A 13,784-nucleotide genomic window follows, 5' to 3' on the forward strand; every position below is an offset into this window, starting at 1 on the left:
ATTGACCTGTGACATAGAAAGGAGCAGGCTGAGCCTCCTTTTACATAACTTTTGAACAAATCTCAGGTGACCGGCAATAACCAAAGTCATGGCCTGGATGGCCAGAAACAGGGAACTAAATGAAAAATAGTTTCACAATGATAGGAACTAAAACTCCAAATTTTACATAGCTATTAAAGTATTGTTTCTAGTGCCTTGAAAACGTGCTTAAGGTTAGCTCTTTGGAGGGGAGGGAAGGGCCTTTTTTTCAATTCAATATAAAGTTTGCTAAGAAATATGTGTATATAAAATTAATCTTTTAAAATATTATGTAAAATATATGTATGTAAAATTAAATTTTTATGAGTATAATACTATGTTAATAAAAACACTGACTCAAGATTCATATTTGCCTGAAGTTGGAAAATCATTTTAGCTGAAATTTCACCACTACAAGTATAGAAGCCTCTTTAATGAATTATAATGACTTAAGCCTTTTAATTCATTAAAATAAATCAATGACCAGAATAACATTTTTTCAGATTTTAGAATCAATATAGATAATATTATTTTTGCATTTCTGTTCTAACTTTATCTTATCATGTTACCATATGGGTACTTGGACTAAATAACTGACTTATAAAATCTGGCCCAACTCTGAAGTTTTTTTATCTCATTCTACCAAAATTATACACATGCTAAAAACATTGTATTATCCTCTGATTCACTCTTAATCCTTTTTGGTTATGAAACTAATATTACTACAGTAGTAGCATCAAAATATAGCTCAAAATATTTGAAATGCTGTTTTTCCCATTCTGATTCAGATAATTTTTCTAAAGTTCAATAAATTAACAATGTTCGAAAATCCTACATAGTTTTCCAGTGTTAATTTCAGTTTCCTTTGTTCTATGGTTTGTTACAAAGCTTCATGAAGGGTGCTCAATCAAGTTCAGCTTACTTGGTCCAAGATACTGCAATGGGAAGTAGTTGACTGACTGAGGGATATGATAGAGCTGGCCACTAGTGCTAGTGCTGACTCTAGGTAGCTCTGTGACCTTGGGAAGATACTTAATATCTCTGGGCTTCCTTTCTTTTTTTCCTATGAGGAAATGCAGGGGCCTTGATGAGCCCTGGCTCCTGGCTCCACACTGTTACGACTTGCAGTTCAGTTGCCATGAAGTCAGCAGAGGGAGCACTTTTTCTACATCTTATACAATGTGACTCTCATTTAAACATTTTTCAAAAATCAAGGGGGTTGTGAAGAACATTCCTGAAACTAAAAGCTGATAATCCTTCACTCAGTTTGTATCATGTCACAGATTTGAATGGAAATTTGAGAAAAGTCTAGAAATTATTTCTGATCCTGGAATTCCATGATAAAGTCCCATGACAGAATTATTTTATAAAAATTAAGAAGCCAAAACACTCTCATGTTAAGCACCCCTATGTGATCATCTATTTATACAAGACCCAGTGAAAGAGAAACACCTGACCATACTAGAGAGGCTATCTGATGTCACAGACAAAAAGTGAAAACCTTGTCAATCATTAAAACAATAGAAAATTGGGTCTAACATAAACAAATCACACAAGTTAATTGGTAGGTTTTTCTTTTGCACTTTTCATTAAGATACATTGGAAACAAGCAGGTAGACACAGCCAGAGCCTGGAGGCTTGCAAGAGATTGGAAATGTGTGACATCAAGCCAATGACAAAAAAAGCTGTATATCTGAGAACCTCAGTGATTTGTATCCCTACAGTCATAGATATCTCAAACCTAATTGAGCATCCATTGTCTTTTTTAATTATTAGACAATATCATACTGTATATTAAAGTTTTTATTCCTTAGTAAGAATTTTTAAATCACAAAATAGTGTGGCAATATTTAGGTAATAGAATTTATGGAGTGCTGAAAATACTAGAATATAAAGATAATTTCTAGTTTATCTTCACATACTAAACTTTTCTAAACCAGCTGGTTTCTTGCAGACAGTATTTATTTTTTTAAAATAATTTAAGACAGCATAAGCTTGTACCAAGCATAAGCGTTGTAACAAAAGTGCAACTTTTCAGCAAATCCTCCCCAAAAGATATTTTAACTCAAAATATCATTAGCACATATTTTCTCCCTACAAAAATAGCATGTCAGACATCATTAATTGGATGTATTAACAACTATGTACATAAGAGCCACCTTGTAGGCTAAGAGTTTAACGTTGTTTAAACACAGCGTTTGAGGCAAACAGTAGCAACAGCAGCAGCAAATGCACCAAACTGACGAAAAGACCCAGATATTTTCCTCACTCATAGTCAGACTGTTGTGTCTCACCCCTTACATAACATCCAAGTGAGATTTCTCACAGTGCTACCTTGGCAACAAACTAAAAATATCTAGACAAGGTCTTGGTTTAAGCCTTATTAAAAAAGCTTTCTTTGTGATTATCTGGTATCTGGTTTGGTCTCCAGAAAATACATAGACTTGGAGATAGGAAGGCCTCACAGGACTTCATTCCATATCTTTACAGCATTTCCAATCAGAATTGACCAGTTAAATGCTTTCGTTCACTTTTGTCGTTTAGCAGAATATAGGATATATCAGTTTGGACTTTTGTTTTGTTTTGTTTTTAAGTTCAGTGCACTTTTTTACAGTAAGATTACAAAAATTTAGGAACATGATGGATTAATGAGAGTGGGAATAGATGCACTCGAGATGTGTATGTATAGATACCTATCTATGGATAAACAGAAATTTGTATAGATAGATAAAGAAATTAAGGTGAGTCCATTGATTCATGGTAAATTTCTCAATAAAGTGTTAGCAAATGTACTAGGAATGATTCTGGCCTTCTCATCCATCACCTTCCCTGACTTAGTTCTGACGATGGCCCAGCTCCGTATTTCTTTAACAAGTGCAAGTTACTAAGAGATACCATTTAAACCACTTCAGAATAAGTTGCAACGTGAGCAACTGCATCCTCACTTCTTTGAAAAATAGATGCCTTTTAGAAAGCTGAACATTAGAAAATACTGAAGAGTAAATTCAATTCTAAAAGATCCTCAATCTGTTTGTGGAAAGTCTCCTAAAACAGGCAGGGCAGCTTTGAGAACTACCTCTACATAACAACTATCTGCTGTTCCATGTCAACTTCAGTCAAAGACGTCAAAGGTGTTAACATGCTTCCCCTACCCCGGGGTTCACCTAGCTTACCCATAGAACAGACCCTTCTGACTTCCTCTCGAATTAGGTTCCAATTTTAAGAGATAATGGAACATGGCCTAAAAGGGGACAAAACTTATTTGGGGGATTATTAAAAAAAAAAAAAATATATATATATATATATATCTTTCGCAGAGGATCTTTTACAGCTGGTGGGGGGAAGAAAGGGATGTTAGTGTGTGGAGGGTGGGGTGGTGAGGGATGAGCAAAACAGGAACTCCAAATGTACACATAACACCTGTTTTGTTGTTCTTGTTTATGCCTGTCGTGCATCTATTACACTTCCTCCCTTAAAGACGTTAAGGGTGTTTTAACTTCTCACTCCGCTTGAACCTCCGTCCTTTGAGACGCAAGGATTCAGGGTGCTTCCTTTCCTGGCTGCGAGGGATCTTCCTGAGCAGAGCTCTCCGGGTTCCCCGGCTCGCGGGGGCCGGCGAAGGGCAGGTGGGTGCGGCCGTGCGGGTGTTGTGGGTGCGGCGCCCCAAGGGGCGCCACCTCGTGCGGCAGGAGGGTCGCGGCGGCGGCGCCCGCCTTCTCGGGAGGGGGCGACAACACCGAGGACAGGCAGGGGAAGGCGGCGGCGGCGGCGGCAGCGGCGGCGGCGGCGGCCGCGGCTGCGGCCGGGGCAGGGATGCCGGGGTATAGCAGTGGGAACGGGGCGGCGGCCGCCGCCGGGTACAGATACTTCTCCAGGCCGCTCTTGTCCAGGAAGGGCTGCACGTAGGCGGCGGCTGCAGAAGGCGAGAGGAAGCAGAAGGGCAGGCAGAAGGGGGCCGCGGCGGCCGCGGGCTGCGGGAAGGGCGCGCCCCCGCCTCCGCCGAACGCCACCAGCGAGCTGAGCAGGGCGGCGTCGGGTCTCAGCAGCGCGGCCGCGGCGGCAGGGTCGGGCCCCAAGAGCGCAGCTGCCGCCGCCGCCGCGCCGCCCCCCGGGCCGCCGCCGCTGCCGCCGCCGCGGGAATCCAGCTTCATCCTCTTGGGCGCCGGCAAGTCCTCCCCGGGAGGCTCCTGCTTGATGGTGACGCGGCTCGCCCCCGCGCCTTTGCCTTTCTCGCGGTCCGGCCGGGCCTCGGCTTCGCCGCCGTAGCCGCTGTCGGTGTCCGTGTCGTTCTCGGCGGCGAGCTCGGCGCTGGGCTGAGTCCGCTGGATGACCGGCACGCAGTAGGCGAGGGGCTCCAGCTTCTGCCCCGCGCGCTCCAGGCAGGGGGCGGCCGCGGACCCGGCGGCCGAGGGAGCGCCGGTGCCTTTGCTCAGAGGGACCTGTTGAGTCAACAGCTGCGGGGTGGGCAAGAACTGGGTGGCCACGGCGTGCAAGTGGTTGATCAGCTGGACACACCGCGGCTCCCTGGGTGTCCAGCTCTCAAACCGGGAGAGGTATTGCAAGACTTCTTTGGCGCATGTTTGAAATCCCGAGTGGAACGCATCCAAGTCGGACTGAATGGGCGATTTCAGAGATCGCTCCCCTAGGATGAGGAAGGGATGGGGGGGTGGGGACGGAGGAGTGGAGGCAAGAAGAAACATACCCACGTTAAAACATCTGCTTATCACGTGGGTCCTGCATCGACTAAAGTGATCTCGGTTTTTCCCCAGTATTCAAGTGATATAATCCACCGGTTGCCGAGAGAAGGGGGGTGGCGGAGGTGCGGAGCTGGGAGAGGGCGCTCTCCTCCCAGCTGAAAACCAAAGTGGAGCGGGTGCAACCGCCACTTTAAAACCTGATTCCTCCGAGTTCTGCTGAAAGCCTCTAGGATGCTTCGGGAAATGGGCTCGTTCCAATGAAGGGAAAGTATAAAGCAATTTAACAAATGAGAGGGAACCCATGAGCCCACCGAAAGAGGTGGGGTGCAGGTGAAGGAGTCCTGACACTGCTCCCCTGTGGGCTGCCCCGCTTCATCAGGGTAGGTTGGCCTCTCTGAACTGACTTACCATTCTGTAAAGCAATTATCTTCTGATGCTGTTGCTCGGTTAAGGCGGTTAAAGCTTTTAGGTGTTTCAGAGTTAATTCCAAGACTACGGCTTTCTCCAGATGCCCCAGAGTCTGCAGTAGTGCAAAAAAGAAAGGGGCACTTGGTTACTTAAAAAACACACATTTGGCTTAATTGGCTGTCCATTCAGCACAGCAATTTAAGCAAACACTTTGAAAGAAGTACTATTCTTATACTTCTTGAGCTTTCCACAAGACAGGTTATAAATGATTTCTTGCCTTCAGCTGGGAGCACCGACTCAGTTTGCGGGAAACTCTGTACGGTATAGCACAAGTTGTAAATCAGGAACTTATATTTACATTTATTCTTATATTTTCTGGGAGTCGCACCAGACTATTAAAACGCCCTTGGAGAGCAGCAAAGAATGAAAACGTGCATCTTACTGTCAATTTCAGATGTTCAGGCAGTAAATCTTTCAGCTGAGCAATGCATTCATTAATTCGGTCTCTTCTTTTCTTTTCTATTAATCTGTGCGGTAATTTGTAGGTATCCTTAATATATGAGAGTCATGGAAAAGAGAAAACAGTAAGCGAAACATTCATTTATTGGATATTACCCTCCTCTGTCCCTCCCCGCCCCCCACCACCATAAAACATACTATGTGATAAACTACACCCAAGAAACCTCTTTCCTCTGGACTGTTCTGCAATGCAATTTAAATTCAGGTATGATGTTTAATATCCCCTTGAGAGTACCCAGCAAGCCACTTAAAATTCACAGTTGGGGAAGCTCAGGGGCTGGAATATATTTGCAGGCAGAGCTTGGCTGTGAAATCAATGGCCCTAATTAACTACCCATGCAGGTTATGAGGAATATCGGGAACTTACACTTACCTTGGTATCGTCTCGTTTCATGCTCCTTTTGGGTTTACACATATACAAAGAGGAATAATCCAGTCTGCAAAACAGAAATCAGCATCAGGCACCCATTCGGGGAGGGGCTCTGCCCTCGCCAGCTCCATACCACTTTCTGGAGAAGAGAAAAATCAAACCAAAGCCTAGACAGATAGTCGCAAGGGTGCGTGCACCTTACCCTATAAAATCTCTATGTTCCAGTAACTGTCTCTCTTGCAAATGAGGAATTCCTTCGTCCATGTTCAACTGCTGTTCGTTTCCTCTGTTTCGATTTTTGGGGCTCTGTACAATAATCTGTGGGACGGTAGGCTTGGGAGATCTTGGGGGGATCTGTGCGTCTCCAGTCTCTCTCTCTCGCTCTCCCTCTTCAGTGCAGTGTTGAAAGTGTGAAGCAGTTGGTCCCCCCTCCACCGCGCTCGCACACACACACGCACACACACGCACACTCGCGCCGGCCCCACTGCGCTGGTAGTTTGCTCTCACTCCAGGCAGTGTTTGGCCACAGGGCACGCGCGTCGCCGGCCAGACCAGCACCCAGCTCACGTGCGGAACGTACCATCCGCGGTCCAGCCCGGAGGGGGGCGGGGGAGGAGGGGCCGGGCCGGGAGGGGGCGTCGGGAGAAGGCGGCGAGAGAAGGCGAACGGCAGGAGGGGGCGGGGACACCTGATCAGGGCCACCGGAAAGGAAAAACAACTTCGGCCAAGCTATTCATCTTCCCAAAGGCGACGGAGTCGGCAGGGGGAGGGGGAAGTGGGGGTGCGGGGGTGCGCGGCAGCCTGAGCTTCCTTGGCTCGGAAATGCGACTCCCTGGGTTCGTCCGTTATTACGGTGCAGGAATGTGAACGTGGCTTTTTGCTTTTCCACCGACTGTGCTGTTGGTTTGAACCATAAAAAGGAAAGAAAAAGAGAATTCGCGGTGGGTAAACTTGAGTCCCAAAGGAAATTTTGGAGACTTGTTTGCTCACTGATCAGTGGGGCGGAGAGGTTGCCTCGAGAAGAAGCAACTTGCAATCTGCTCCTTGAAGGATTTAAGACACTTGAAAACGTTGTCACCGGGTCCGAATGTCGCAATCCAAGTGTCTTTCGGTGACACGGCGTTCCTGGGCCACCTAAACTTCCCCGCAGCAGCCGGAATTGCGGTGCCACTAATCACAGCAGCAGATGACGACGTTTGGAGCCGCGTGTGCTCCTGGAGGAACGCGGCGGGGAGCGAGCCGGGGTTGAGTGGGGGCTGGGGAGGGAGAAGGGGGTGGCACGAGAGGGGCTATCATAGGAAAGCTATGCAGCATTTATCACCCGCCCGCTCAACTCCGCCGCGTTCCGAGCCTCCGGTGACGCTACGTGCTTTCCCCATCCCCCGTCCCCCCGCGCGATAAGAGACGCCCGGAGTGTGCAGAGCCCACGTTTACTACCGCTGGCACCTCCAAAGCCTCCCTCCTTAATCCTGTCTCAAACGGGTACCAGCACAGGGCCAGCAACGTGATCCGACCTGCCGCTGCTGCCACATCACTGCTCGGGGAACCCGTGCGCGCGCGCGCTCGCCCTGCAGCCGCGGCGCTCGGCGCTGGGAAGCACAGGCCAGCAAGAGCCGAGTTACCTTTCCCCAGAGCCACCCCGGGAGCCTGACTCACTGCTAGTGAGAGTTACCGGGAGGTGCCCGGGGATGCGCACTGCCCACGCCGCCCTGCGAGTCCAGGGGAAAGCATGTCTTGAGGGACTCCCAGGGGTGGGATGGAGGGAATATATATATTTCTCTAGATACACATAAAAGCATAGAGATAAAACCAAGGTCTTTCCTGCACCGAGAGGGATATTTACATTCTTCCCGGGGTGATCTCCGAAACACTGATTATTGGCAGTGATAAGTGAACCGAGGGGAGAACGCCGAAGGCACACGCACCAGGGCGCAGCAGGGACTGGGGCGCCAGCTACGTGTCCCCCAGCCCGCCCCGCCGGGCACGGGTTCCGGGGACGGATCTGGGTCGCGGGAAGCGGCGGCTGGGAGGAGGTCACGTGTCTGCGGGAGTCGCGTCTCCTCCCCGACTCCAGGAGCAGCCCAGGCCGCGGCGGCCGCTCGCGCTGCTGCAGTCTCCGGAGTCCTGGGCGGAGACGCGCACTGCGTCTGGCTTCGTGACTCGGGCGGCGGCGGCGGCCCAGGATCACCCCGGCGTGAGGAGACGCTCGCGGTCCGTTCGGTTCATCTGTTTAGAGGGCCTTTTAAGGTCTCTGGAGTTCCTCAAATAGGGGGACGTATTTTGCACCAAACAGGCAATTTAATCACGATGGTTCTTAATTTAAAAAGTATTTTTAAAATGCCGACTTTATTTTAAACCTCCGTCCGACCTCTGTCCTATTTCCAAAAGGTTAGGTAATTAAGACCCTTTAATGGTGAGGGCACGTTGGAGACCTAAAAGCGACCTATTCTTGCAGTACTGTATCATTTTTACCTCTTTTTAATTGACTAAAAATGGGAATGCCGTTAGGTGAATAATTTAAAAATTAAAACACCAGTTCCCCTTCTAGATTTCCGAATGTTTGGAGTAGAAAGGGGATGCAAACATTTGCTCCAGAGCTAAATTTCACTTGAAAAGGATGACTGGTTAGGGAAAATGAAATAAAGACAAGATCACTGCATTTTGGCCTTGTTGGGCTAAAAACACAAGGCAGACATCTGACCAGGGCAAACCTTAGAAGCTAAGTCTGGGGCAGAGATTAAATGCAAGTTGGAATAGAAGGAACATGATCAGGAGCCTTGAGGCTCAAGGGTGAGTTAAGTAAGCTTGCAGCGCGCCATAATTTAAAGGGACAAAATGCTGCAAATGACAAATGAAACTTTTATCTGTTATCTCTTTGAATCTCCTCTTTCCCCCATCCCTTCTGCCGCAAGCTTCCCTACTTCCATACCCTTTTCCCGCGATACCGACTCGAACTGCAAATGCCGGCTTTTCCCATTTTTGATCTCCTTTGTTGTTCTCCGCCCCCTTTTCCTCTTCTTTGCTGTCTTTCCTTTACGTACTCACCTTTTACTCATGTTTCCCATTTTCGTTTCTTCTTTATCTTCCTTTCCCTTATGTTCTCTGTCTACCTTTTCCCGGTTAAATGCCAGCTTTTGCCCTTTCTCTGTAGTTTTGTTAATCTCCTGTTTGCTTTTTGCCCTATTTTTCTTTGATCTTTCACCCTGGCGACTCTTCTTGCTTACCCCCACTTCCCTTAAACTTGAATCCCACTCCTGTTCTTTCTCAAACTCTTGGCTTCTGGAATATTGGGCATAGTTTGATGCCTCTGAATATCCCTTTGCTGCAAGAAGGGTGTAACAATAGCTAACAACTATATAGTCTTTAGTATTAGAGTACCAGACTGCATTCAAAGAGCTTTTATGTATTAACTCATTAATCATTTCCACAACCCTCTAAGGTAGGTACTATTATTGTTTCCATTCTACAGATGAGAAAATGCTTACAAAGTGAGATTACAAAATGTTTCCAAGGTCCCAGAGCCAGGATTTAGGCCCAGACAATGGGTTCCAGAGTCTGGACCCTGAACTCTTACCCCTCAATGTGAATAGTGAGGGGTAAGGTGTAAGTGTTAACTAGCTGCTTCAGGGATGTTTTTCTATTTACCAGTATAAATGTGCACATTTGTGTGTGCCTGTGTGTGAATGAACTTGTGTGGGGAGTTTTGCAAGAGAGATGGAAAAGGGAGAGATGTTAGCATTGGAGCTGATGGCAGAGATAAGAAAAACTATGACAAAAAGAAGGGAGGCAGTCTTTTGCCATGTCAGTGAGTCATTCAGTTGGCATCTGGGTTCAAATTTATTGATTTAAATCCAAATATCCTAATTAATTGTTATAATTTTGTACAGATGGACAGATGGAAGTACAGTTTAGAAAAGGCTGATGGTGACCAGCTATCCACCAGCTCTGCTGAGCAAACTGAGCCAAGCTCTAATGTGAAGACTTCAGGTTAGCAACAGGAAAAGTTCACCTGTGGTGAGGTTAGAAAGGGAAAAAAGTACCCTAACAAAGGAACAGAAACTGGAATGCCGTCTTTGGATATGTTTTAAAATAGATTGAGTCTTATCTTTTTAGGAAAGCTTAATGCTATCCTGCTGAAAGCCAAGAAGATACAAGATGAGCTCAAAGCCCCATTTGAGCTTATAATTAAAGAATTTTGTGATGCTTTGCTTTCAATTAAAGGTATCCATCTTTCTCCTTTTAATAGGCGAGGGGTAGCCGCTTCCATTGCTTTTCTTTGGTTAAGTAAGGAAATCATTACCTATAGAGACGCTAATGAAAGGAAATACTAAGGCCAATTCTCCCCCCTGCCTAAGTATCCTAAGTCCTGCACTCATTATATTCAACCTGTGACTTTAGAAGGTCTTATCCTGTTTGCAAAGTCTTGGATTTCCAACAGAAACAAAACTCACCTGAAAGGATTAAAGTTTCCATGGGGGAATAGAGGGTTTTCTGCCTCTTTAGGGTTCTGCAAGCCCTACTGCCCTTCTGGATAATTAACTCCAGGGTGTTTTAGGAACCGAAGTCTGATCCAAACTAACTGTACATCTCTGATGGCCTTAAAGGCCCAAGATCTGCTTAGGGGCGTAGAGTCTCCTGCCTGTGATACTGTGAAAATGGCCCTTCTGAAGGGCAGAAGCCATTCTTGATCAACTCTGTTTTAGACAGTGGACAAGAATCTACAGACATTCTACATCAAAGTTAAGCAGAGTCCACAAAAATCCAAAAAAGTTTTGGATTGATGCTAAAATCAAGGCCTGGAGGGGACGGCAGGGTGGGATCTGGACTTACAAAAGCTTCCCTAGGAATTTCTGCTCTTGGCATGCACACCTGCTCTCAAAGGAGAAGAGTTAATGTTGTGGGGCATCACAGAGAGAAGGGTGCCTCAGAGAAGGATTTAAGGAGGGACGGCAATTCCTCTGCTACTTACCAGAAGCCAGTATGACTTTAAAATATTGATGATGTTATTTGCTGAAAGTACCAGATTTTAAATCCCAGAATAGAAGATTGGGTTTTCCAGTTGCATACTCAGCAAATGAGCAGAAACAGCACACGTGTCCCCTTTTAATTTGTAAAGGAACGTAAGTCTTTCTGTAGACTATCAATTAATGTGTCTGTGGCCATAAACATATCTATGAATCATGTTTTATATTTATGTAACACTGCTCAAGAAGTTTATGCACTTATTAGTCTTTGCATAGCTTCAAGGAGCAGATAATATTGAGTATTAGAAATAAATTTTATTCCTGCTGAAATCATTTGTATTTTCATATTTATGTGGCTATCAAAACCATTTATGCAGGCTGTTCTGAATTTCATGTGTGCTCAACATTCCTGGAGTTCTTAACATACAAAAGACAACTAGGAGAGAGCCAAGCCCAAAGACCACAATAGGATTCCCTGGCCCTTCTGCCCCTAAGTGTCTGCCTGGTCCCTCATGGTGCCCATGTGCTTCTCACACTGATTGAGGTAGATCCATAATGAAACCAGAAAAGTAGCATGAGGAGAAGATGACAACCCCGTAAGGATTTTCACAAAGTGTTCTCCACCATTTCTCTGGATTCTCCTGGACTAGTTGGATGGTGGAAGTCTGCTGAAGAGGGGCATGTTTCCCTTGTTACTGCTGATGAAAATTCTTGGAAAAATCTTCCAAGAGAAACATGCTTATACAATATGAGTCACATTCAAATAGAAATAAGATACACTAAACGTCCACTTCTCTCACCCCCCCACTATGGGCTCCATAGGGTCCTTACATCAATTGTCAGATGGTGTCCACCTGGTGCAGAGAGCTGTCGGTAATAGATACTTCTTCCGACTTTAAAGGTACTCCTACTTTAAAAAAGCAACAACAGAAAACTAGCTTAGGAGGGTTAAATCTAGACTTACAATCAAAACTATTGGTATAAAACTTTTTATTTCACAGTTAAAGCAATAAATCGTATATAACAATTACCCAAAAAGTGCTATGGTTCTGGTGTTAACTTATAATCACCATTAGTAAGGAAACTGATTGAAATCTAGGATGTGTATATTAGTTAAGATCTGCATTTTAGCCAAAATAACAGCAACTTAAATTAGGAAGTTATTTTTTGGTCACATAAAAGGAAGGTAAGCAGTCCAGGAGTAATGTGAAGTGGTAAAAGTGCCATCAGTGTCCCAGACTTCTGCTTTTCCACTTTCCACCAGCGTCCATCTGCAAGATCACCCCATGGTCAGAAGATGGCTGCCGGAACTCCTGCAGGGAAGGATGAAAGGGTGCCTGCCAGCTGAGCAAGGTCCCTTTAAGGAGCTTTTTTTTTTTTTCAAGCTCCACCCATCTCATTGTCCAATCCCATTGCAAGGGGTTAGAAATGTAGTTTTCTAGCTGAGACTACACAGCAATATAGGGGTTCTTTTAGTAAAGGGGAAGTGTAGACTAGATACTGGGTTGGCACTAGCCATATCGGCCGTGATGTGACTAGAAGGAAATGATTTGTCTATGTCCTCTTCTTTTTTCATCAGTGAGTCTGTTCCCCTCTATTATGCCATATGAGTTGGCAGCATCATTTTATTGTATTAGGGTATTTAATTCCAATTTCAGAAAAATGTCAATCCTCCTATCTGCAATTGCACAAACTTAACTAACTCCTTAAGCACATGGTCCTTAACATCTGTATTTTTAAGTTCTAATAATTGTAGACATCTGCTTAGGGAGGAAATTTAATAGAGTTTGCTCTTCTTCCTGTAGAATGCAAATTTCAGCTGCATGTTTTCTTGGAAATGATTGTCTGTCTTTTTATGTAGCAGACCTGTCCTCTGGTTGTCCTGTCCCTGCAGCTGTGTGTTCTGCCTCTAGCAGTTGGCTTGAAGAGAGCAACTTCCAAGAGAAAGGCACTCTCTGATAATTCCTTGAATACAGCTAGGATTTTGCACTTCATTCACTTCTAGCCACATTTATACAATTGCTTTAGGGCCAGAAGATTGTGGGAGAGCTATGCTATCCAGTTGGGTTCTGGAATAGATGAGGGAGGAAAGAAGAGGTAAGTAAGTGCAGTGCAATGGGAGAAGAGGGACTAATTTCTAAGGCTGGGATTGGGAGGTGAATGCTGGAAGAGAATGTATCTTTGGAGCATTTTACTATGGACAGGTATTAAGGCAGGTGTCTTATAAACATGTCCAGTTCTCTCAATTCTTTAAACTAGGCACCATCAACTCTACAGATGAACAAACTCAGGCTCAGAGACCTTAGGTAACTTGTCTGTTGTCATGTAGTAATGGCAAAGCCAGGCAATAGGGACCTATATGTGCTCCTGGGTGTTGTCACTGGCAAGAGTCTTGAGTTTTAACAGTTACCTTCTCCCCTCAGCCCCTGAGAGGATCTCCTATCCAAGCATTTCACCTCCCTTGGTGAAACCTCTACTTCAGGTCATGGGAGCCCCTGCCGGAGGGTTGGTGTTTAGAGGAGTTGTTGAGAGATGAGGAAGATGGTGGGAGGGGAAATTCTTAACCCCATTCTAGTTGACTTCGAATTTCTGATGTTTGAATGGGAATTCTGCACGTATTTCCCTACAGACAGACACAAGGGTAAGGGTGTGTGGTTAGCTCACTGAATAAAGCTGCCCCGTGTCTAGCATCTTGGGATCTCCTATCCAATCCTCATCCATTGAATGAGTATTTACTGTGCTTATATGAGCTATGCACTGTGATGGGTTTTAGGGATTCAATAGTGAACGTTGTCTTCAATGACTTTA

General features: G+C 45.5%; 3 protein-coding genes across 7 annotated transcripts in view; 2 read left to right on the plus strand and 1 right to left on the minus strand.

Annotated features, from left to right (window-relative positions):
• Positions 1-13,784, plus strand: part of MED21 (mediator complex subunit 21) — a 1,150,573-nt gene that overhangs the window by 218,301 nt on the left and 918,488 nt on the right. The window lies entirely within an intron of this gene.
• Positions 1,808-13,784, minus strand: part of BHLHE41 (basic helix-loop-helix family member e41) — a 348,201-nt gene continuing 336,224 nt past the window's right edge. Inside the window, exons 2-6 of the mRNA XM_050746749.1 lie at positions 6,215-6,409; positions 6,016-6,079; positions 5,566-5,673; positions 5,124-5,235; positions 1,808-4,660 (exon numbers count right to left, since the gene is read on the minus strand). Of these exons, the coding sequence (XP_050602706.1) occupies positions 3,558-4,660; positions 5,124-5,235; positions 5,566-5,673; positions 6,016-6,079; positions 6,215-6,276 (1,449 nt within the window). The 5' untranslated portion in view covers positions 6,277-6,409 and the 3' untranslated portion in view covers positions 1,808-3,557. The remainder of the gene's footprint in view (positions 4,661-5,123; positions 5,236-5,565; positions 5,674-6,015; positions 6,080-6,214; positions 6,410-13,784) is intronic.
• SSPN (sarcospan) overlaps positions 3,562-13,784 on the plus strand; it is a 112,368-nt gene continuing 102,145 nt past the window's right edge. Inside the window, exon 1 of the mRNA XM_050746759.1 lies at positions 3,562-3,644. The gene's annotated coding sequence lies outside the window, so the exon portion shown is untranslated. The remainder of the gene's footprint in view (positions 3,645-13,784) is intronic.

Source organism: Macaca thibetana, chromosome 11, assembly GCF_024542745.1.
Source record: "Macaca thibetana thibetana isolate TM-01 chromosome 11, ASM2454274v1, whole genome shotgun sequence".
NCBI classification, from domain to species: Eukaryota; Metazoa; Chordata; class Mammalia; order Primates; family Cercopithecidae; genus Macaca; species Macaca thibetana.